The sequence below is a fragment of the Lates calcarifer genome, linkage group LG2, assembly GCF_001640805.2.
Source record: "Lates calcarifer isolate ASB-BC8 linkage group LG2, TLL_Latcal_v3, whole genome shotgun sequence".
Taxonomy (NCBI): domain Eukaryota; kingdom Metazoa; phylum Chordata; class Actinopteri; family Centropomidae; genus Lates; species Lates calcarifer.
In genome coordinates this window covers 27,223,435-27,249,773 of record NC_066834.1, presented here as the reverse complement: position 1 = coordinate 27,249,773, position 26,339 = coordinate 27,223,435, and the positions used below count along the sequence as shown (strand labels likewise).

The 26,339-nt window shown below is 38.2% G+C and overlaps 1 protein-coding gene across 1 annotated transcript in view; it reads right to left on the bottom strand.

The window, feature by feature from the left end:
• Positions 1-26,339, bottom strand: part of LOC108877732 (CUB and sushi domain-containing protein 1) — a 364,150-nt gene that overhangs the window by 43,920 nt on the left and 293,891 nt on the right. Inside the window, exons 38-51 of the mRNA XM_051077721.1 lie at positions 26,191-26,287; positions 25,000-25,104; positions 19,688-19,806; positions 19,252-19,321; positions 17,431-17,547; positions 16,791-17,000; positions 14,368-14,556; positions 13,637-13,814; positions 8,417-8,562; positions 7,100-7,180; positions 4,412-4,525; positions 3,259-3,375; positions 2,762-2,833; positions 1,366-1,512 (exon numbers count right to left, since the gene is read on the bottom strand). Coding sequence (XP_050933678.1) covers positions 1,366-1,512; positions 2,762-2,833; positions 3,259-3,375; positions 4,412-4,525; positions 7,100-7,180; positions 8,417-8,562; positions 13,637-13,814; positions 14,368-14,556; positions 16,791-17,000; positions 17,431-17,547; positions 19,252-19,321; positions 19,688-19,806; positions 25,000-25,104; positions 26,191-26,287 — 1,762 coding nt within the window. The remainder of the gene's footprint in view (positions 1-1,365; positions 1,513-2,761; positions 2,834-3,258; positions 3,376-4,411; positions 4,526-7,099; positions 7,181-8,416; positions 8,563-13,636; positions 13,815-14,367; positions 14,557-16,790; positions 17,001-17,430; positions 17,548-19,251; positions 19,322-19,687; positions 19,807-24,999; positions 25,105-26,190; positions 26,288-26,339) is intronic.

Genomic DNA, 26,339 nt, shown 5'->3' with positions numbered 1-26,339 from the left:
TCAAGCAGCAGAGGCAAAATAACAAATTTCAAAGTGAATCACCATGAAGCATTTACATAAGCGATGAGACTATTGCTGCTTTTATAAAGGTCAGTGGATAAATAAATGTGATACAATTAAGAAAAATGGCACCAAGGTCATTTCACAGCTAAAGCGAGCATGGAGAATGAAAAGTATGATAAGAAAATTGCAGCAATGATTGTTACAGGCAGCACACTCATATACACATTATCACACACATATACAAACCTATACTATACTTATTCAGGATCTTCATGAAGAGGATACATTCTTTACCCCTAATGCTAACCTTCTTTGTTACCTTAACTCTTGAAAAACATCAAACAACCCTTAAAATAAGTGGCAAAGTGAAGCAACATAACTAGTAAATCATATATCCACTGAGAAATGTACATAGTGTATACAATATATACTGCACTCTATGTATGATATGTTTCAATATAAAGCACACCAGAGCATGTATAGTGTATAAGAAGTGAAAAATTTATACTATAAATTTCTGTTCTCTGTATAGCTGCCTTTGTCAGGGCGATACAACACCATGGGGAAAAGACAATACTATTACTTCAGGCTATTGTGCTGATATAACCCACAAACTAAAATATATCACACATTTTTTCAGTATAGAGAGCCAGGAGACTGACCTTGTGACTCACTCCTCTCAAGCCCAAACAGCATCAGTGTCGCTGTAAATTGTATTTTCTATGACTGAGATTGGTGGTCATCTTCAACAAATTCCTCACAAGTTAAAACCTATGATTAAAGGGCAGCTAGAAAACCTCACAACCTGAATCTAACAAAGCTAATGGCTAGTCACAGTACCGCAGTGTTGGCAAGAACCTGCAGAGATACTACACTTAGTCTGAAGCAAATTGTCAAATTAACAAATTGGTCTTTCTAATTATGTTCGCTCCTAATTAGCCTGAAGCATTAAAAAGGAACGTTTCCAATTGGAAGTGTTTTCTAAATGATCATGGCTCATGTACCGCCACCTTTAACGTATCAATTCATTTTCATGGAGAGAAAGGCATTTGGATTGGTTATCTATATTTGCAGACACAAAAGATTTTTCAACATAGCAGGATGGATACAAATGATTTCTTGACATGCAAGTAATGCACATTTACACTTAATTTTAATTCATACAGAAAAACAGAGAAAGTCAGACGAACCTCTAAACAGACATATTTGTCATATCTTGAAGCTTTTAAATAGATAAGGAGATAGCCAGTATTTAATTTTACTTATATTATACTCCAAACTTCACTGGCTGATTTTAAACACAGAAACAGGCAAACAAAAATAAATAAGAGAATGGAAATTAAAAGCAGATATTTGATGTACCTGAATATCGTATCTTGAATCCTCTCTTGTTGGTTGCATGATCAGTGGACCATCGTAGATAGAGCTGGTTTGTTTTAGATGTGAAGTTCAGCTGAGATGAGTGGTTACCACTTAAAGCAACTAGCAAAGGGCTTTGTCCTGAGGAACCTAGAGAAACAAATGAGATAGACTTCAGAACTGCTTTGTGTACAGTGTATTGTATATATATCTATGTTTTTATATTGTATAATATAATTTTGTTTAATGTTATTGCTATTGTGTGTTGGGATGACAGGGACAAAAGTAGACAAATATTTCTGCTTTCAGATGTGTGTATGAGTGAATTCACAGTTTCCAATGATCTTGCAGTCTTCCAGATGAATATTAGCCTAACCTGAGACAGAGCGGAACAATATGCTGCAGTCAGAATGAGTTTTATTGTCTCTGTGATATGTTGCACATGATGGTGACAGCACCATTAAGTCGCTAAGTGCCCCAAGATTACTTGTTGTAGATGTATTCTGATTGGAGCATATTGTTCAGCTCAATCTCGTGTTTACAGAACACAACCCCTCCATCTGTATTCAAGGCTGTGAATTGAGCCAGGCAGTGGATGCTGCCCCAAGCAACTTTGGCCTTGTTTAGAAAGACTCACCAGTCATCTACGAACTTTAGAAAATAGTTTTAACATATAGCAATGTACCCTTTATTCAAAAGTTTCCTCCAGATAGACTACAAAAACATTTACACACTGAATTAACTGTAATGTTGACACCTATTGACATTTTGTTCCCTTCAACAAAATGAAGGGAACAGCAAATCAGAAACATCTCCAGTCACTGCTGCCTACTCAACAATAACACCACTGCTGTCGGCAACATCAAAGGCAGCTAGAGTCTGTTTAGGGCCAGACAAGATAAATACAAATAGACAGAGCTGAGGAGGATACACACATTAGTTGTATATTTGCTCACCCTGCTTGTGGATTCTAATGCAAATCACATATTTCAAGTTAGTAAAGTCTAATTTGTGTTTTGTGTTTTGACAACTAACAAAACATTGTTAGTCCTCACTACCCAATATTGGGTAAGTTTTGTAAAGTTACAGAAAGTTTTTAATATACAATGTAAATAAATATAAATAAATAAAGGAAGTTAATTTCCACTCACACACACACACACACACACACACACAATCTGTTCTGCACACTTTCAAATTTACTGTTACACAACCTTCTTGGAGCTCCTGGGGGGAAAATTCCCAACACCGCAAATGAGAATTAAGTGTTGTGCATCTTATTAACTGTTGTGCTACTTTTCATAAACAAACATGAATTAAAGCTGTGTGTGTGAACATATGTGTGTGTATGTGACTGTGTGTGTGAGTATGTCTACAGAGAGGGGAGAACTTTGTATACCGTCAAAAATCTCCAGTTCATCAAACTGTTTCTCACTGTGGAACATCTCTACGTAGATATTGATGGTATAACCTGGGAAACAAGAGAAATACATTTACAGTCACATCCAAAAAGCTACATGTAGTATAAAGTGTAAACCACATGCACACATACACACACACACACACACACACAACTGCAGGGACAAACACTTTGCACAAACCTTTACACATATGCATCATGCATTTAGGTGACACACATACATATATGACAACAACACTTTCACATATTCTAAATTTTACATATACTCACACTTCCATTTACAGACACACACAAACTCACTTCACATACAGTCTATAGTTCATACAGGCACTATAAAACATATGATCAGTCACACAAAATGTATGCAAATGTAATTGTACACATATATGAATATTTCACTCCCTCACACATTACCACACACATACAAACAGCAGTCTATACATATAGCGTCTTCACCCCCTTGACAAACTCTTTACCTGGAACCATACGCAACAGCCAGGAGCATGTCTGGCTGTTGGGGTAGTTGCTAGGAAACCCGGGGCTTAGTATGACTCCTGATGAGGAAGACCGCTCCTCATTGGCTGGGCATTGGGCTGCAGTGGTAACAGACAAAAGCTCGTCAGATTGGTCAGAATGCTTTCTTTGTTACATTTCTAACGATACTCTTTCCTGTTTTGCATTCTTTCCATCCATAGTTCATGTTCCCTTATCAGTATCCTTTCTCCAGCACACATGCAAAAAGAGCACTTTCACCTACAGTATGGAAATTCAGATTTTATTAAACATGACTGCACTGGCAATAGATGTGTAGGGGTCATATTAGGGCTCAGTCAGAATATGTGGAATGTGACAGCCACATACACTGGGAGCTTCTTCCAGTCTTTTTGTGTTTTTGTTTTTTTTTGTGTTTTTTTTTTTTGTATTTAGCTAGGATTTCTAAGAAAAGATGCAAAACTCTCAGTTGTCTAGGGGAGCACTTTGGTTGCATGTCCTCTTGTAAGAGTGCTTGCTGCTTTTTCTCATATTTTTAATGGAAAGGACATGCTGTTCATTCCACATAAAGGTGAAGGTTTAGCATCTTTTCAACACTCAGCTGTGGCAGGAAAAAAAAAAATCTGAAAAGAGCAATTCAAATCAGTGTTCAGTTTTGTCACAGAAATACAAGGAGCTGCTACCTGCACCTCCAAAAGTTGATGTATCAATTCTGCTATTACTAAGATGTGTGCTTTCTTCTTGGGGTACCTTTAGAGCAAATCATGGGTACACAACACACAACAATAAAACTGTATCAGTACAAACAGGGTAAAGGAAATTTTATGTGTCTTCACTGTTTAAACTGTCATGAAGCAAGAGGCTTATAAAGCCTGACTGTATGTATTAGTAGTAGTATTAGTGTTTAAGAATAATATTATTTTTTATTTTACACATCAATATCAGATTACTATTTATATGGCGTACCACCCAGCCAGTGCAAACAGCTGTGTTATATTTCCTGTGGTTGTGAAGAGAACAACTTACTAGGCAAAAAGGCACCTACAGTTGCACTATGTAAAGTGTAGGATTAGCAATTTTAACATGTGAGGATTGATGTTGTATGTGGTTCAGGAGTTGAATTGAGCATTGTCTTACCTTGACATGTTGGTGGTGGGGCTTCAAAGAGCAAATGGGAGTTTAGTTTGCACATAAGCTCTGCTTTTCCGACCAGTGTGTATCCAGGTAAACAGCGATACTTTACAATATCTCCTAACACAGGGAAAATAAAAGAAGCCTCTAGTAAATCCTTATCATCATACATTTAACAAGCATTTCTGCACAGTTCAGTCTTGATAATTGTACAATTCAAAATACCTTGGTGCATCACATTGCAAAATAGGTTGAGAGCTCTAAGACTCCCTTTAAGGTGTTTATTTTGTAATCAGAGAGCCCCAAACATGATGGTTGTATAACTCCATTTTAAGAGGCAGAGCTGACAGACTTGCAGTCTTAAAAACGGTGGAGATGAATACATGCTTCAAACTTTGTGCCCAGAAGGCATGCAGAGAGCACATTCTCAGCATGTAGCCTCTATAAGTTTAAAATTGTTGAACAGAAGAAAAACACAGCATTCAACCTTTCCTTAAGCTTGTTCAAAGATTGTATAATTGGCTTTTAGACTGACCGACAACAAAGCTATTTCTGTCTCTGAGGTACTCCGTTCTGCCAGGTTTTGTGGATGTAAAATTCACACTACCTCAAATGTTCTGAGGGTTTGTGAGATTTGTAAGTATGATTACCCCAAACTACCTCTTTGGTCTTTATTCTATAACAGAGGATGGCTTGACTCTTAGTGCTGCTGTGGTGTGGTGCAAGTGGAAATAATTTGACTTTATCCTCATAAAGTAAATCACAGATCTGCAGTAGTACTATCACTCTGTGGACCACAGTTATATTTGTCTGTGTCCTCACAGGAGAAATGTAGAGTATGTAATGACATTTTTTCTCAATATGAAGGTCTGATGATGTCTCTTTTGACCCTGGAATTAAACTAATATAATGTATAATGTATTTTTAAAAGGTCAAAAACATCAAATCAAAACATCAAAAGGACAAAATAAAGCTACATAAATCAACAAATCTTTCAAAAATCAACTAACTTTTCTGAATTTATAAAAGTTGACATTTCAAAATGTAAGTTTTCTGCAGAGAAATGATTATATACTTTGCCAGAAGCGACTACGCTCTGCATACTACTGGCAGAGTAAATTGATTTCGCTGGGGTTTTATGAAATGTCTGCTTTTTTCAAAATTACAGCTTCTGTTGATCTAAAAGGTCACCAAACCTAAGAGTAAGACGCTTTGAGCAAATTACATAATACAGAGCTGGGGAAAATAGAGAACTTGACAAGCAATTATTTCTCCTAAAATGGATATTTTTCAGAAACTTGGGTGAACGTATCTGGTGTTACATTTCAATACAGTACATTAAGTAGAAAGAGGCTGGTCTAAGCCTAGCTTAACACAGTTCATACAATACAAAGAAAAACAAGACTTAGTGGTTTATTTAGCAGTTGGTTTATACAATTGTGCTATTTACTGCCCAAAAATGGCCGTGCACAGTGATTGCACAAAGCATTTCAGACGCGCAGTAATCACAATGAAGGTTCCTTGTACACTAGCGAATATGACTTAGGTGGTATTTAAATGAAGTGGACACATAATTACACCTATACTTACTTAAAATATACTGTAAATACCATTAAGACAGTTTTAGAAATGTTGGATGGCTTGTGTTTTTCCCATTGAGAGCCACCTGTTTGTGCCTGCTTATGCTAAGCTATGCTAATCTGAGCTTATTTGCAAAGATATGCAACAGACATAGACCTTCTCATGTAAAATAAGAAAGCTAATGAGTGTATTTCCCAATATTTGCATTCCTTACATTACTGTTAAAACGTGAGGATTCTATAGGATGTGAAAACAGTATTTCTAGCAACCTGGAAATACCAACCACAGAACAAACTATAAGAAAAGGCTAATGGAGTGGTGACCAGGCAAAATTTTAAGAATAGTCAAGTCAAGTCAATTTTATTTATATAGCGCCAATTCACAACAGAAGTTGAGGCACTGTACATATAGAGCAGGTCTAGACAGTACTCTTTATCTTATAAAATTTACAGAGAGAGACCCAACAGATCCCACAGGCCAGAAGCTAATGTTTATAATCCACAGTGATACTGGTCCCCTGTAGTTTTACCTCAGTGACTATAATAAAATATACCAAGAAGGAAAAAAAAATGATATGGTCTCTCTTTTGTTTCTTATAGTGTGTGCCAAACACAGATATATGCACACAGAGTTATGCTGAATGGATTTTACTTTTACATGGCTCAGCTTTACTAATGAAGCAAAATAAAATGAACAGTGACAGACTAATGTTAGCCTGCTATATTTAGATTAGATTTCTAAAGTAATGTGGCCCATTAGAGGAGTAATTTACAATCAACAGAATAATGACCTCCTACGAGCCTGATCAGGTAATTTGTCAGTCCTGCCAGGTAGAAGTTGTTTTCATCTTAAGAGGTACCAAACTAGATAAAGTTGATAACTGTAATTCATTTGAAAGAATTTATTAAACAATGTCATTAAAACATTCTGCTAAATTCACCAAATTTTTCATGCAGGTTCTGTTATCTCTGTATCACAAAAACTGTTGCAGATTTTTCAATTATGACAAGTGACAAGTTATTTTGTTTTTTGGAAATACTTTCAGTTTTTCTTTTGTCAACAAATGTTTTGCTATTAAAAAAAAATGTCATAATTATTGATCAGAATTATTACCTATCTGGAAGTCTTCATCTTCATAGATCACCTCTGCATTCTCCACAACAGGGGGAGGAGGGCATTTCTTCAGACGGTAAGCTGGAGAGAGGTGCAATACAGTAAGTATAAAGTCTGTAGTTACATAGTTTTAATTGGAGCAATGTGTGTGTGTGTGTGTGTATATCTGTGTGTCTGTGTGTATATTGGGGGTTGAGGGGGTTGTTATGCATACATATCTTTTATATCTGTTAATAGTTAAATCAATGTACATGAACCAAAAAATGAGAACCAGAAAACAAAAATGTTGCTTCACAGTTCTCTGCTCTGTCATTGCAAAAGACTTTATTGACATCATTAAAAACAAGCTGTGCATTTCCTTCTTTGCAAAAAGCATCCATGCAGAAAATGGGACAGTAGATCTCATTTGTGATCTTTATTATTTTAAATATCCAGGCAGTTCTTCAGGGGTAGCCATGCTTTTTATACACCAATACACCAATAATAATGGTAATAATACCAACAACAACAGTTATTATTATTACTTGAAGAACAAGTATAAGCATACAATAACAAGAGCATTATTAATTATTTGATTTTAAACCACATTTCTTTCTCTACCTGCATACTGAGAGAGAAATCTGGTTTCCCACTGAAGCTCAAAGAATAATAATATAATTTGTCCTTAAGAAACTGATAAAGAGTCAGATACAATTTAAATAATGTTCTAGAATTTAAATCAGACAGGGAGGTGCAAATAGTTTGTATGTTTTCCTCAAAAACATTTGAGTTTGACGTTAAAGAAAACAGAGCACACTCTGAGCAACGAGGCAGAGTTGTCACTGGGGCTGTGTGATTTTAACAAAGGCCCAGTAACAAAAGCTGCACCTAAGAGTGCACACACTACCAGTGATTCCTCAGAAAACATGTTTCGTGTTGAAGTAAAAACATCATATAAGACCTATTCAGAGATGTGAACTATTCTTTAAAATAATGAATAGTGATGGAGTAATGGAGGCAACAGTGCAGAGGAGTGAAAGAAGAAAAGTGGTCCATAGCATCTCTCTCAGTACTGTTTTTTATTGTAGACCTAGTCTTTTATTCCAATGAAGTGACTCTTCATGAAAGTGATGCGGGAAGTGGATACTGCAAAGCACTACACACTACTCTTGTGCATTCAGTTGAAGAAACAAGCTTTGACACTGAAAAACCTTGGTACTTGGTTTATCTGTCCCCATAACCACGTGTTCAACTAACTAACTGTGCCTATATGCTGCACATGTGCACATTGTAAAGGGATAGAAATACTACAGGTGTGTGAGGTATGTGTATGTGTACCATGGAAGTTGAGAATGAAGAACCCTCCAGTTGAAAAGTCAGAGTGAAAGCGGATCAGGACCTTCGGACTGGTACTGTAGGCCGACTCTAATGCTGTGTTGCCACTGAAGACTCCCAGCTGAGGGCTGGACGTATCTGGGCCGTCCCTAAATAAAGAACGAGAGACAACAAAGACAACTGACAATGTTTAAACTGGAAGCAGAATACATCTTAATCTGCAGCAGAGCGATGGAGACAGAGGAACACAGTCACATAATAGCTGGCAGAGAGAGACAGTGAGTTGTTTTTTTGATCTATCTTTACTTTACAAATCAGAATCTTTAAGAAGCAAAGCCCCTTCATTAACAAGATTCAAAGATTAAAAATGCATTTTTCATGTATTCACCTTTTTTTCAATATGTGCAGTGAAATTGGGAGATGACATACCAAACAGGATGTTTTAAAATGCTAATGTACAATGAAAATAATTAGAATTACAATTGCAACTGTTTTTATTTTTCCTTCTGTTCTGTGTAGAAATGTATAGATTTTTCTCATTGATCTACAATCACAAAATTTCACCAGCATCTCACTGTAAAACATATTTTATTATAAATCTACAATTATCTCTAAAACTGCATCTGTAGATTCCTTATAAAGGAAATCCATAATAATGATGAAAAACTTGAGAAAGGTGAGATTCGATTATCAATGTCACAGTAAATAAACACTACTAAACAAAGTTCTTATGAATTGCTAGTTGTTGATTTGCTTTCACTGACTGGATTACATTACAGGGGGGAGAGAAACCAAAAGCAGCCTGCCAAACAAACAAACAAACAAACAAACAAACAAACAAAAACAGCAGTATGTGGTATGCTTGTCCATTGAAAGGGCAGCAAAAATATTTTAGTTTTTTTCTCTTTACTTTTTTCCACCCATTTCAAACAAGTTCATTGAACAAAGCCCATGGATTAAAGGCTTAACTTGACTCATTAAATATTGAATGTTGTTGAAAGGTTACATTTTCTAAAGTTCCTAAATGCCCAGTTTTAGGTTTTTAATGAACATGCCATTGGATTAAACAAGGGTTTTAAAATTTTAATTCATGAAGAGTGCCTGGGATCTCTTGCCTCCTCAATAATTCAAGGTCTTCCGAAGGTGTTGGAGCTCATTTGGAGAATCTAAATGTGCTATTTGGGTCATTTAAATCAAAACTAAGTTAGAATCTTTACTATGAAATATGTAAACCCAATGGCAACATTTTTCTCAGCCCCCTACCAAAAAACATGTACAATTTCATGTATTGTGTATGTTATTTTGACAGATGTATTTATAATTTGAACTTAGTTCTGAAAAATGCAACTCCACAGCAGCACTGAATAGCTTGGACAGAGTTGCTTGGTGACCTTTTCCTCAACGAGGTAAGAATCTGCTCCTGTGAAAGCCTTTTAATGAAGTCTTGAAGTACCTTCAAGCCTGAAGATGTTAGCTTGTGAGCAAAAAAAAGCTGCTGGTGTGAATCTTAACACCTCCTGAAACAACATGGTCAGGAAGAGTGAATGAGATATTCTCCCTCACATTTTAAGTAAGCCTTACCCCTGAAAATAAAGACTACAAATAAGCTTGATTTCATAAGAGGTGGCACTTACTGTTTATCTACTCTGTCTGTCTACTACAGGTGACTGACACTAGCATGGTGCAGTTGTAGAATAAAGTGGGATTGGGAGTGGGAATATCTTAAAAGAGTGAGTACCGGCTGACATCATTCACCACCAAATAAAATCACTTAACAGTCTTTGCCACAACACTTTCAGAGTCTTGAGAGGAGAGAACAGTGGATCCATCTCTAAATCCTTTTTGAAAGTAAACTGATGTGTCTGTGTTGGAGATGCAGAATTATCATGTGAGAGAGTTAGAAATTACAGTACATTGATAGAACAACAATAGGGTAATGGTAATGGTAAGAGAAGTGATATTCCTGGGACTTTGTTTATTAAAATACTGTGATGTATCTTTAGCATCATCTCTTGTTCTGAATAGCTGCATTACAACTGAGCTGCAATTTTCTGAGCTTTTTCTTGCTGAATGAAATAAACCATGAATTTCTCAACAAACTGTCCATCACTTCTACATTGATTGTTTTTTTTCTCTGAAATCCAGCAGAAAGCCTGATTCAATATTATCATTATTTTCAGCATCATCAAATAATATATAAAAAGTACTGTTTTTGCTTTTCACTCAGGGAGATGATTTGAGTGAGTATACAGTATTATAAACTACTGTGCTGCTCTGGTGTTAGATCCATCGCCCACTGTTGAAATGGTTCAGTGATATTAGGCAAGGAGCCAAACACAACTGGTGCCAGACCACAGAGACAGTATGGCTTCAGTCCCTGACATCTGGATGCAGCTGCTGTCACATAATCCTCAGGGGTATACTGGGCAGAAACCAGAACACACACATCACTGAGATGTGGAATACACAGGACATAGTAAAGCACAAGGCAAAAATATATCCTTTGCAGGTTTGATTAATGAGAAACCAGAAGTAAAGGTGAAGGTGCTGCTTAAGAAGGAAATCAGCATAACCACTAAGAGCAGAGTAGAATAAATGATCAGAAGAGTGAAAGTCTTGGCTCCTCAGATAATAAAAACTACCTCATTGACTTGTTTAAATGTGACTGGTGATTGTAAGAGTCAGCTGTTACTGATGGCATTTCGGAAATTCAATACTCAGTCTGAACTAAAGCAATGCTCTATGAACGTATCACTCTATATGTCATTTTCCATTCATTGCTCAGCATTTATACTATATACTAAACACCTTTTATATATCGTACAGTGACTATTTGAAAAATCCTTGGCCTATGGCTTTCTAGTGGAAATATCTTTTTTTTTTTTTTTTATCAATAACCAGCTTGCTCTGGTCCACTTATTCAGATCCAGTATGATTCACTTTGGGATCAAACTCTTAAAGTTAACCATTAAAAGTTTAATATCACTGCAAATTGAAATATTGCTCCCAATCAATTTCTTATTAACCCAGCAGATCACACAGGGTTTAATATGTCTCCTCCCACTCTCTGTCCAAGTGAATTCAAAAATCCAAACAGTCAAAAGCCCAATTCATGACAAAAGCAGTGGCCCCAATCTTATGCTCTTATGAGTTCAATTAGATAATGTCAGTTACTCCATTTTATTAACAGTTCGCTGCTGCTTCACATAATTAATGTATTCCAAATACAAAACTCCATCATGGAAAAAAGTTTCACAAAGCCTGTGTTCATAATCTAAATAGGATGTAGGGTCATTAATTCACTGAAAAACTCATTGTGCATCTGACACTGTTCCAACCTGCCACATGAAAAGCTGTTGTTTCTGTCCAGGCAAGTCAAAATAGACTCAAAGACTCACCAAAAAGCACAAGCAGTAAGGATGTAAGACAGAACATGAGATCTGCTGAAGCACAAATGAGCAATGAGTGCATCTCTGTCAAAATGAAAGGTGGCCAGAGTCTCTGATGCAATAACCTTTGATCTGACTGACAACAACTGGAAGGCAATTATGGATGTTCCACCTGTGCTGAAATCACTGTGATGTACATCTACAGTACAGCTGTCTGTGGTAAAAAAAAAATAAAGAGATATTTTAGAGGTTGAAGTGTTTGAAGTATTCATGTATTAATGCCAGTAAAATCTATAGTATTGTCATCTTCAGATGATTTAATTAAATCACACCAAGAAACTTTATCTTTAATGATTATTCAAACTTTGAAAACACAGAGTACTGATGTGGGTGTGAGCTGTATACTATTTACCTGACTCTAATGCCTGTGCAGTAGACCTTTGGATAATTCACTCTAAATCCGTCAAAGGCCCTGGAAGGTAGATGGTATCCCACTGGGTCTGAGAAAAGGACTCCTCTCTTCAGAGTCAGCCCCCTGTCACTTCCAAATATATTCATATGTTTGAGATACAGCTAGATTAAGGGGTACAACAGTCCATTATGTATGTTCTAATCTCACATTACAGATGTCTTTTGGTACCCTATAATCTATAAATGTGACTTTAGAATTTTGTTCACCAAGAAATGTGCCAAAAACACATGAATCACAGAAATCAATTTGCAACTGCAAAACAACTTCAATGCTGCACCTCTCCATGGCTATATCCACAGCTCTGGTAGCTGGCGAGATTGAAAGCGAGTAGTCACAGACTGTGAATGTATTACTTTCCCACTGCCTGCATTTCAGCTGCTCACTCCCTAGAGCTTGACTCTTGAGCCTGAAAATTAAAGCCTGACTTCACACAAACAGCAAATATTTCTTTACCAAACCAAACTCGTACCAAATGATGCCACGACCCAAAAACTACTTGATTTTATTTTCTTCCTTATGAATTCACTGTAATGTTGTTTTTGTCTGCAAACATGATGCAAACTGAAGCTATTAAGCGAGGGATTTCTCTTGGACTGACCCAAACTTGTCAGACCCAGCCAAGTCCCGTTGGATTTGTGAACCCAGTTCCACCACTCCTTTCATTACATTTCCCACTCCCCACTGAATCTCATCATTACTGCCAGAGTTCCCGAGCCCTCGCCAGGCCTGCACATGGCCATGGTACTGCATTAGATTGAATTGGTCAGTGGTCCCATTGTAAATGCATTACTCTCACACCCCCAGTATTACAATTTTACCTCCACACTGAATCCCATTATTACTGCAGGAGAGTCTGTGTATGCATAGCTGAGAGTACATATGTGTGTATGTATCAGGAGCTGTGATTCCTGTGTATCAACCATGCCACACACAGATCTGTAAGAGTTTTTGTGGATCTCTCTATGTGATAAAGTCATAAACAACTGAAACATATCGACTAACACATATTACCTTTGTACAGTCAAAACTGTTTCTGTATAAAGTAAATGATATAATGAATAAAAATGCAACCAATACTGGAGATATCTGTTTGAGAGAGGGTCTGTATGCGTGTGTGAGGGACACAGGCAAAGATGAATAAAAAATAAAAGTAAAAGTTTATACAACTTCACCACCTTCTTATTAGTTTGCAGAGAGGAGACAGGGTATAAGTGCATTCAGGACTTACCTGTCAGTGATGCAATCAGTCCCAGGATAAAGGGAAACATTGAAAAGAAGCTTATGCATTTGTGTGTACGTGAAAGTGTGTGTGTGTGTGTTGAATGTACATGTACATTCAAGTGGGAGTATATCCAGACTTACCACACAGCAATGTAATCAGTGACAGGCTCAGTCTGCAATAAAGTAAAGTTGATATAAACTCCATGTCCGTGGGGAACAGTGATGAGCCAGATACAGTCTTGGGAGTTTGGGTATTCATTGGGATACTGAGGTGAATAGATGGTCCCATTTTCAGCTGTGACATTGTAGCCGCAAGGAGCTATAAAAAGCAGAGTTATGAAATTATCTATTTGCAAATTTGTCACTTTCTTCTAACATGCAAGACCTGGCAGGGTAAGGAGACAAGAATGAGTGCTGAACTGTAGAGGGCAAGGAATATAATTATTATCATCACTGTTGGTAGTAGTAGAAGCAGAGGCAATGATAGTAGTAGTAGTGGTGGTAGTAGTAGTGAGAGCTATGACTTTGGTATTGATGTATACAGTAAATGATCCAAGTGACAAGGGTAAATTTACCTTCAACTTATTTGCCTTAAGTGCTGGTTTGTGATAGTGGGAATAGATTAAATTAAATTTACTCAAATTCAATCAGGATAACAATATTTTCAAAATATCTACTACAATTTGTCTGTGAGGACTGTTGCTCTGGTAAAGATGGTTGTAATAATAAAAAATAAACTGGCTATTAAGTGATGTGTACATTGTTTTTTATTACATCTTAATGTTGAGAACTGTACAGGCTTTTAAACCAATCAACAGAGATGAACATTTTGTTAAGTACCATCACATCAAAAAGTCAGTGGCTGCTCTTACCCTCACAGCGTGGAAATGGATGGTTCCACTTTCGGTTGGTCCCATGGAGGCACGTTAGTACTGGGTGTCCGATCAGAACATAACCAGGGTAGCACTGAAAAGTCACTGATTGGCCAGCGCTGTAGTCACTGTTGATAATGTCACCATTGGGGAAAGGAAAGGGGTCCTGGCAGTTTTGCAGTTGATAGGCTAAAGAGAGAGATAGGGAGAAATGATTGCCAGTTTAAACAGTTTCATTTGTTTAATTTCAGATTTACCTGATTTTTGGGCATTATCGAAATAACATAACCTGTTCTTTGTCACACTACATAAGCAGGAATACAATTATGCTCAGATAAAGTACAATGTAATGTAATGTAAGCCTTACAAAGTAGCCTTTTATGCCTGCCTCCCAAGATCCAAAATGTGATACAAACGACAAATGCGGTTCATTGTATTTAAACCATTTTTCCTGTCTACAGCTAATGGACCTGAAGGGGCATTAAAAAAATCTATGACCAACAGAGGTTACCAGCAGTAAGTGCAGCAACATCAATAGATCTAATTTCCTCCTACACAAGTCTCTGGCACATGCATGCATAGCATGTCAAAACTTGCTTGGGGAAATATCAGGATCTCAGGTCTATTTAGAGCACATCTCACTCTGTATGAGAGCTGTGGTGAGCTGGGGCCCTCCACTAAATGTGCCATTGATACCAACGTTAGAATATGAGTTTCTGCACAAAGCTAGAAAGAAGGGCAGCACCTCAGAATACAAGAACAAGCACTCTGCACCAAGTCAGTACAAACAGGGTCTACAGCAGAAGACAGGACCTAAGATGCAGATTGAAAAAAGAGGCCTTATAGACAGTCCTTGCTGACAGTAGCAGGATCTAGGATGTAGAGGGGAACTGCATACAACACAATCAAGACACAGGATGTGTAAAGGAACACCTGTGATGCTGCCAAGTATGTGTTAGACTATCCCAAATCCAGATGGGAGATGCCACAATAGATGTTTAAGAACGTCAGGACTGAGATCCCGTGGGACTTTTAGATCCCGACAGATAAACAAACATTGACAGAACCAAGTGGACATAGTAGAATTGAAGAGGCAACAGAAAAGCAAGTGACAGCAGATGTGTAGGGTCCCTTGTGAATGCAGCATCTAGGGGAAGGACTATGATGGGACACAGAAATAACCTGAAAGAGGAAGTAGAGAGAAGATGGAAAAAGTGAGCCAAAGTTCCTCAAGTGGTAGTGGAAGGACTTGCAGCAATGAAACTACAGCTAAGCAGTTGGCTTCAACAGATTCCAGGAACAATGTTTAAAGTCTCTGAGTAGAGGTGCAATTTTAGGCACTGTTATGTCAAGAGTGCCAAACACTAAAACTGGAAACAGAAGTTTTTATTAGCGACATTTGGCTGGAAACGTCAGTGTGTGGGTACTTTTCCATTGTATTCATACAGATTTTTTGGCATCCAGTGAACATGACTATTCAGCCTGTTGAACCCTAAACCTCCAAGGCCTTGAGTACAGAACTTTAGCTTGTATTGTCAAATGATGCAGAGGTGAAAGCGCGCACCCAGGTTGGAGTGCTGCCAATTGTGTTCATTCAACACAACCGAGGGTAGTATCGTGAAGCTATGCGTGTATTGCATTCTCCCGCCAAAAATCTTTGCTGGTAGGTGAAAAAAAAAAACATCAAGCATGTTCACACCCTCCTCCACAACAGTGCCAGCAGTGGGAGTTAGCAGTGACAAGGACTGTGGTGTTTGGGGACTTGGCTATTGCTAATTGGGATAAAAGGGGGAAATTATTATGTGCATGTGAATGTGTGTTAGCTTATATGTAAGTTAGTGAGCCTTGTTCTAGTTATGCTGGTGTATAGGCCCACAATGCATCTCTTGGTTCTTTGAAGTGAAGCACTTAGGGCTACAAGTAAAGTCTGCTGGACAAGATGCCAGTCTCTCACAGGGGCTTACTAACAATTCATTTCTTTTAATGATAAGACAAAAGCCATAAGCTTTTTTTTTTTCCCCAAGTCTTTAGCATGACTCATGCACAGATCAAAGCTCAAAACCTCACAGCAATATGTTTTTTCATCCCACCCTTCATTTCTTGGAGTTGGGACGGCTTTGTAATTTGGCCACCAGGTTTGGATATTAATTTATTAAGAACATTTGAGAGGACCGTTCATTTCATTTTTTTTTTTTTTAACTTAATCATTTTCACACAACCAGCTTGTATTCCCTACTCCAGATATGGAGAAACTAAACAGGAGGCTCAATTTGAATGCAGGTGTGTTCTCTCAGTGTCTAGTTGAGGGGCTGCTTTCAACTGGAAGTGCCTGCAGTAATACCTCAGGGTTTGTGGCCTTTAGTGTCTGCATCATCATCTTATAACAAATCTTAATTAGTCAAAAAAATCACACGTGAACTCACCCTGATAGGTCAGTCTGAATCCTGGCCTGTTCTCTGAGTGGTCACTGTAGAAGTGGATGATCGTCAGGTGGGTAGTGCTCAGTAGAGGGGGTGGGATCTGTGAGCCAGTAAACTGTCCAATAAGAGCAGAGCTGTGTTGTGGTCCAGCCCTGACCTCTAGGAAGTCATGGTTGTCTTCAGAGGAGAAGTTTTGGAACTGAATATGGGCTCCTAGTATACAACAAAGAAACATGTTGTAAGCACACAGACCAAGTGTATTAAATTTATACTATCCCACACTGTAATATCTATTTTTATTTGGTACTTTAATTGTCAATTCTTAAGACAATGACAATAACACTCTTGAATCTAGAGTATACTTATCATTTCTGAAAATAAAAATCACATCATATCATACCTAAAAAATAGCAATAAATAACACATGAGGTTGAATATGACCTGTGTCCTATTCAAAACATCATTTAGTGTAGTCATCAAACAGCATGCACCATGTGTCAGCCTCCAATGAAACATGTGGTAAAGCTTTCACTAAACCATGTGTTGCCACTGCAGATTTTGCACTAAAAAAGTGTCTGTGTTTCCTGAATACACCAATAGATGCGCTGAAAGTGACAGTACTCTGACACCCCATAATACTTACCATATCCAGTTGGCAGGGTGATTTGCCAGGTGCAGTCCAGGTTGCCGGGGTAGTTGCCAGGGAAACCTGGACTAAGGATGACGCCACTCATCTCAGACAACACCCCACCGCAACGCGCTGTCAACATAAGCATAGCAAACACATTGTTAAAACATGCAACACATGAGCCATGTGCAGCAGAGATCATCACTTTATCCTCAACAGAAAGAAAGCAACGTCACAGCGAAAAAAGTCAAAAATGGTAGAAAATACAGACACAAGCAGCAACAGAAGGGGTGTGAGCCACTTTTCAGGGGAGCAGGGTCATTTGTTTCAATAAATAAGTATCACTGAAATTATTTTCAAATATTATATTATTTTGAAAATAAAATGATGGGTTATGGATTTGATAATTGCTAATATTTGGCTATGTGATGTCTAATATACTCAGAGGGGTGATTGATAATTTTGTGGCCTAAAGTAGAAGGACATGAGTTAAACAGCTCTTACATGCACATGCAGTTCAAACCCTTGAGTAATTATGCAGAGGGTTTAAGGTTTAAGGGTTTAAGTTTAATAACCTTTCTGATATTTCTGTTTCCGGTAACTGAAAATTGCAAATCAGCATTGTCTGAGACAATGATCCACAGACGTCACCTTCACTACTGAGCTCCTTCTTCATCTTGGGGAAGGGGTAGTAGTAGGAGGGTGACAAATGAGGTGAATAGGGCAGGTGACTTGAAATTGACCAGAAAGAGACATACCAAAAAAGTTATTAATCTAACTTTCTGCATACTCACTCAAAGAGCTGAACTGCACATGCCTGTAACAAGATCTGTTTCTACTTAGGGCCACAAAGTTATCAATAACCCCTCATATTATTAATAGATGCTTTGGGATCATTAAAATAGAAAAAAGCAACTTAGTGAATGTTGGGTTATTGTAAATCCTATAGAACCCATGGTGACAGACATGTTTCATAACTATATGTCACTCTATTATGCTGCCCTTTTCTATTGTCTATAATTCTATACTCTACTGTCAGAGTGACACACAGTGAAGGGAGCCTGTGGCAGGGTTGAGTTTTAGTTTGTCCTGACACATCAAGGTTGAGTTTAACTGGAATTGGCTTCCTAGACCTTCTACAAGTTTTCACCCAGGACTGAATTATTCAGGCCTAAACACAGACATCAATGTAATCAAGGTTCCTTAACACTATTGCAGAAGTTAGGAAGCCTTGGCTCTCAGCACAAGGTACAAAATTCTGTTTGTACCCAGCGGCCATATTGATTTTATAGATCGCTGACCCTATGTCACTGAAGAAGTTGCTTACTTCCACAAATCCGATTTCAAGCTGGTAACATTAAATATACCAACTGAGTCATAGTTAAGAACTACACTTTCTCATTCAGTCAATTTTTATTTTTTATTTTGATTTAGGATTAAAATTCCATTAACATTCCTGTAGTGTATTACTGTGAGTGGATACCGAGTCATGTCAAGTCAAGTCTTAATATTGGACAAATTGTACTTTACTGACTTGAATGTCCATTTTAACTAACCTTTGCAACTGAAGAATTCCATACACGGACAGGTAATCGATGGCTTGAATATACTGCTTTTGAAATTACCCTTAAAATATGCTCAAAATGTAAAAATAAGTAATAACACCCATCCAAAAAACTTTAGGAACATGTGATCATAAACCTCCCTCTGTCACTGTGCTGTGCAGGCCTAAAAGCCAACCTCACACCTGCAGGATTTTTTTCCCCCCACTGGATCAACCATTCACTATATAATTTATCCAGCAGTGCAGTGTCTGTTGTTGTGAGTGTGTGTTACCTATGCAAAGAGGAGGTGGGTAGTTCCATCGGCGCACAGTACCAGGCATGCAGGAGATGTGAGAGTGGCCCTGAAAGTGTTAATACAGTTTCTTAGGTTCAATTTTAATGACAGAAACAAGTGGAGAAAAATGTACAGTCTCGGTATATTTGTAAGGCTGGGAATCGGATTTCTATTTCATCTCAGAGCATGGCAATAATTAAAAATGGGTGCATTTTTAATTTTATCAAAAATGCACCCATTTCATTTTATTGCATGCTTACTAACTGTTACAGATAGCAGTTAGAGTCTGTACACAAGTTTTTCAATATCTAATCTGCTTCTAATGCAATAATAACAACATTTGAGAATTATTTTCTCATACCAGCCAAAATGTAAAAACCAGTGTTTACCATGAGCAAACACTACGTGACATAGTTAAAAATTGATTAATTACCTGTAACGTGTATCCAGGCTCACAGGTGAATGCCACCACCTCATTGACCATATATCTGTCTCCAGTTTTAATGCCATTGGCTGGGATCATTGGCTCTGGACAGGTGGTAAGACCAACAGCTGCAAAAAAGAACAAAAACAAAATTAACTACTTAATTACAACTACTTATTTTATCATTAAGTTTTCTATGTACACATTGCTTAGCCTATGGCTGAAGTCATTTGTCCTGAACATGTGATATGATGATGATATGGACAATAAAATACAGTACATGTGCCCTGATTGTTACTTCTCTGAGTTCTAGACATTTCCTCCATACATTTTATTCTACACTGCAACAACAGCAGAATTTGCCTCTTCTGTTCTCTACTTTACATCAATACTACGGCCAAGAAAAACTCTACCATTGTCTTTCTAATCTTACCCAATACCAAATAGTTGTTTCCTAGTGGATGATAAAGTATAAAGTAAATTGTGGGGGTGTAAATCACAAGTTTCATCACAATACGATATTATATCAATTCACTGGACAATGGTTTGATGTTTGCCGATATCACAAAGCCTCCTATGATACAATTTCAACTCAATTCAGTTCAGGAGCCAGCGATCAATATGAAACAATATAATTAGCTAATTTAACACGATCACTTCCATTCATATCGAATCACAAAAAGCAATTAAAATGTGATGTTATACGTTATGTTAGTGTTGGTTTGGTGAAGAAACGCTATTCAGACTGTTAAGATGAAGTACTGTTATTCCAGGGTTAATGAGCATGTTGCCAGCTCAGATGTGGAACCTGTCTGCCATGTCAGATACCTGTGATTGGCTGGGAGCCGGGTGTAGAGACAGGATTTCCACAGATAAAGGGGCTGATAGTGAGTTAATGTAGGTGGTGGATAGCTCAGAGAAAAAGTTTGGGGATTTGCTATTTTAATCAGCGTTGCCTACACAATAGCCCACAGAAGCCTGTGTTATCGTGCTTTATAAAAGTTGTGATGAAACCAGCTAACATCTCCATGCTTGCTTGGCGAAGGATGTTACAATATGGACGATGTCTGATCGATGTTTTCATTTTGGATCGATGTTATACAATTGTTGATCACTGCATCAATGTATTGACGTAGATCAATATTGTTACACCCCTAGTAAACTGGAGAAAAAGTTTTTTTTAACACATAAGAGAAAATTACAATATTAGATTCATTAATTCAAATGTTCAGGATGTCTTTTTGGTTATACACAAGAGGTCATTAATGAATTCACAGATAACACAATAAAAAAGTGTGCACATCGTCAGCGGTGACAGGCGCTGCTGAAAGATGCTTAAAATTATGTGAAAGTGAAATAATGACTTTCGTTTGTATTCCCAACACAACAAAGGTTAAACACATCTTTAATAAGTCTGACGGCAGTTAGCCCTTTATCAAATAGTATCAGTGGGGGTGTTTCTGTGTGTTCGTGAATGTGAATGTGTGTGTGTGTGTGTCTGCTTGTGTGTTTCACTTGGAAACTTCCGCAGGAGACTGCCCTAGAGCGGTTACCATGGCAACACAGGGGTGGAAGAGGGATAGAAAGTGAAAGAAGAGGGAGAGAGAGAGAGGGAGAGGATTGAATGTTTGTGTGTGTGTGTGTGTGTGTGTGTGTGTGTGTGTGTGTCTTGTTGGTTCATTATCTACCTTCCTACAAGCAAAATGATGTGATCCCACTGAGCTCACAAACACACACACACACACACACAAACATACATCCAGGCGCATGACATTTCACGAGTGTGTGAGTGTGTGTGCATGAGTGACTGTTACATGAGTGTGTGCTTGCAGAGGGGAGGTGAGGAGAAGGACTTTTTTTAGATGGAGCATAAGTGAAAAAGCTGCATGAGACTGTAACTTGGAGAGACACACGCATGCACACACCATGTATTATTAGGCAGAGCATCAGCAGGCTGTCATGACAACTGATCAATGAAACTATTCCATTTGGCTGACCATCTCTCACTCTCTCTCTCTCTCTCTCTCTCTTCCTCTTTCCTCTCATGCTAGCAAACTGCTCCCTCTTTTCCTTGGTTATGAGAGAGCAGTGATGCTCTGTAAAATGCTGACAGTACCACAAACCACCCCACTAGGGCCACTAGACTACAACTAGACAGTGTCAGCATTTCAGTCTAACTGACTGGATTTACTATACTTCTGTTTCAGTTTATTTGAGGACGGACAAGGGAGAGTGATGTCTCAGTCTGCCCTTTAAAAGAAAGGTCCTTTAGTCAGCTTAAAATGATGAGAACCATCATCACCAAAATCATTCACGTGTCCCCTGCAGATGATTTCAACAAGCTACTACATTACTGCAAAACTGACGTGGAGAGCCTTTAGCAGCACAATGGCTAAACGCTGGGTAATCTTGATATGTGACTAAATCTGGCAGCTGGTGAAATATACAAAAACATATGAAGATGACACACTATTTTTAACTATGAGGGATTGTTTTTCTTGGTTCTACAGGGAAACCTAGTGGGAAACAGAAGACAGAGCAGTGAGAGATCAGTGAACATGTTTTACATCAGAAACAGTTCTAGAAATAGTTTCTGAGTGGAAGATTATTCACTGTGGATTTAAAGTCAAGTGAAAATCATTAACAAGACAAAACTGTTTAAATGCACCATTAGTTTTTTAATAACATTAGTTGTATTTTTCTTATTTTTTTCAAAAGGAGGATCAGAAAATACACTCAACAGAGGGCAATTAATAATTTTGTTTTCTTGTTTCTTATCTCCTATTCAACAGGTAAGCTTGCCTGATCTCTGCAAAACTTGGTGTTTAATGAAAAAAGTTGAAAGCTTACTTTGTGGTTAGGCCTCCTGTAAAGAACCTCTCAGGCAAACTTGGAACACATTCTGCCTGAGATTAAAGTGTTGGCACTCATTGTGAGATAAGCAAAACTACCATCTGAGAACTGCAAGAGCTCTTGTGGTGGTGTAATATATGATATATATTTTGAAGGGGATTTTGGAAAATCTTCAATGCCCAGCATGCTTTACTTGGACTTGGTTTCCATGATAACAGCAAATAGCCTGCTTGCTGGCTAATACCATGGTTATTGTGTTGGTTTTCCCACATAATAGCAGACACTGAGTTACACACAATGCCAGAAACATCAGGAGAACAGATGATTATTCTTTATAATATAAAGTGCTAAAAACTCCAGAATGGTGCACTCAAAACATATTTCTGTATTAATTGTAGAAGTGACACCTTTGTTGTGTAACCAAGTCCTTGAACTTGAGCACAAAAGGTGTAATAGCCATGCAGGTGTACTCGAAAAGGCCAAGTGTGATAGACTTTCCTGTTCTTCTTACTGTATTCATAGCTGAAAAAGCTCACTACTGCTCAGTCTTGTTGGCCCAAATTTGCCACAAAGGCCTAATGTCTCTCTGAAAATTATACACACTACTGTTGAGCATCTCTCATTGAATGAATGCCTTTTTCCAAGGCTACTCATCTTTAATTCACATTCGCACCATTAATCACTTTTTACATGGATAGTTTTGATCCTGACATTTCACTTTTTCAACCTGCAGCTTGATCGGACATGTGTCACTCACAAGCAGTGTGGGTAAGGTTGCACTGAAATGTTGTGAAGGGTTGGGTATGTATTAAATTGTTGTTGTCCACCTGTTGAATATGTGATATATAGAGGATCTCTTACATAACCTTGCAACCTCGCATAGCCTTCTAATGCATATCCATCCCTTTCTGTCCACCTCTCTTTCCCTTTCTACCCTTCCCTGTGCCGCTTTACAGCTTGTTCTCTCAGTGTGAAAAGGCAGAGGTCACAATCATCAAGGCTGAACTACTACACACACAAAAAGTGTACAGACTGGGGTTATGTTTGTTTTTTCACTGTGGCCCACATCATGTAATCAGATAAACTGACATGTCTACTTGGTACCATCTTAAATTTTGAATCCAAACCGATGATCAGATGTTGGTATTCTGGACCTGGTCTGAAACAGATGCATGGAAAATCTATCCAGAAATCCATGTACATGAATTATAAAATAAATAAATAAAAAAGATCTGAAAGGGATCCTGAGAAAGTCTGATCTGCGTCTGAAAACACCAAAGGACCAAATCCAGAATGCAGCCAACCAGGAGGAACTCAAACACTGGCGAAAGCATGATGCACCATGGAACACCAATAGTCAAAAAGAGAAGCAATACATGTTGATTTTCTTGCCCCTTAACTTTTCTCCTGGTTTGATTATGTTGTACCACAGTAATAGACCCCACCTAACCTGATTAGACTGAATATAATTTGACCCCTGCCTGACTTGGGTCTCTAGTCGGGGCTCCTCTAATCCTGCCACGGTCTGACCAAAAATCCTCTCTCCATACAAAACTAGGAGGCTTGATAAAAAAAGAGAAGACCAAAAAATCCCACTACCTGCTGCACGGCTCTCAGCTCAATATGTGGTGCATCTGCTAATAAAAGCCTTGTTGAAAAGATGAGTGTAACCACAGTTAAAAAATACACTGAAGCAAAAATACAGACACAGACACAATATACTGTGACCTAAAGTGACCCTTCTTCCAGGTTTTCACTACTAGCGATGGCATGATGACACACAGAGCCAACAAAAATACAAACCATTGAGTCACAAATGTGTGCATTCACCTAGACGCACACACAGAAACACACACATATAAAAGTGTGTGCCCACACACACACACACACTAAAACTCTCACACTTACTCACAAAAGGGGACAGGTTCATTGATCTAGAAATGATTCTAAGCTAAAACAACTACAAAGGACTGAAAAGCACAACCATGCCCTGACAGGTGTGTATGTGTGTAAATGCATGATGTTAATATCCATGTCCATACTTTTGTCTTTTTACAACATATTTGTGTGTATGTGCCTTTCTTTTGGATTTCTGTGCATGTATCACACAAGCAAAAGCACTATGTGTAAGTACGTGTCTCTCTACGTGTTTCAGGCTATGTCCCTCTAGGTGTGTATTGTGTGTGTGCGTGCTCCAGCGTTGGCCTAAGTATGTGTGTATGCTCTCAGGCGGTACCAGTTCAGGTCACTGGCTCTTGTTATTTGATGTTGAAGTTTTGGCTGCAACAGTGCATGTGTATGCTTCAGTGTATGTGTGTATCTATCTGTGTTTGTGTGTATTTTTGGTTTCAATATTCACTCCTCATCTTTTGCCTTTCTTTATCTATCTATCTATCTATCTATCTATCTATCTATCTATCTATCTATCTATCTATCTGTCTGTCTGTCTGTTAAAAGCTGTAACTTACTCTTGTATTCTAGGTGAAAGCCTGCTGCCACCACACTGATGTCACTCTGAAAGTGCAGAAGAAGCTGATTTGATGTCGAGTTGAGGAGGGCAGGAGCTGTAGTTCCTGTAAAAGACAAAATAAAGATACAGTAAAACCAAGTTTTTTCTTGTCTAATTCACAGTTTTTGGGTATAGACAAACTGCTTATGACAAAGTGCTCACTAGATAAAAACACAAAGGGAGATATACAAAAATAGCATCAAAGTTTAGGTAACACAACACTGGGCATTAAGGAAGAAATTATGTTAAAAATAGATGGTGACACTTTCTCAGCTGGCAAGATTCTGACCATAAGTCTTGTTTAAATCCCAGTACCAGCTGGGAAATTATGTGTAGAGAAGGTGAATGACCCATCACCCTCCATGGACAGCTAGCATTTTAGTGTCCTTATGTGAAGCAACCCTCACCTGCCCCAGTGAAGCTGCTCAGTGGCCAACACCAGATCACTGTGGTTATAGTGGGCAGCTCCCCTGTGTGCCTTCTTGAGAAGGGCACAGTCATTTGTGTGTGTGTGTGTGTGCGCGTGCGTGGGCGGCATGTGCATGTGGCCCTATGGGCAGCATGTTTTATGTGTGATAGGTGTGTGACAGGTATGTGCTTGGGGCAGGTCACAGGGGAAACTCCGCTGGGAAATTGTAAAAGGTTAGATCATTCTTTATCCCTCTCCCTGTCTTCTTTCACTCCCTCGTTCTCTCTCTTTTTCTTCTATCCTTCACTCAACCTTACAGTGTAACTCTTTCCCTCCCTCCCATCCTGCTTTCTTCTCCTCCTCTCACTAACTGCCTACAAAGTGATAGAATTCTGTCTTAAAAAAACATTTTAAGATATATATCATATTTTTTGGTATTACAACTCATCCATCATAGATCTCTAGTGTCTGCTCTATGTGTGCGTATCTATAGTTTAAGACCTGTCATATCTAATTCATCATAGGTTGTGTGTCCGTGTTTGTGTGTATGTGCATGTGCGTGTATGTGTCTGTCAATCTGTATGTGTGTGTGTGTGTGTGTGTGTCTATAGTTTAGAAGCTGTCATATCTCATCCATCATAGATCTCTAGAGTGTTTGTGTGCATGGGTGTTTGTACATGAGTTTCGGGGGGTGGTGGAATGTGTGTGCATGTGTGTGTGTGAGAGAGCATATTGTCATACCAGAAAATGACCCTAATTTAGGAGCTGTCATGTCTCCTCCATCGTAGATCTCCAGAGAGTCCCAGTTGTGCTCAGTAGCAAACGTCACCACTTGGATCTAAATAGCAAACAATGAGAATAAATGGACATAACCTCAGAGTTTACGCGCA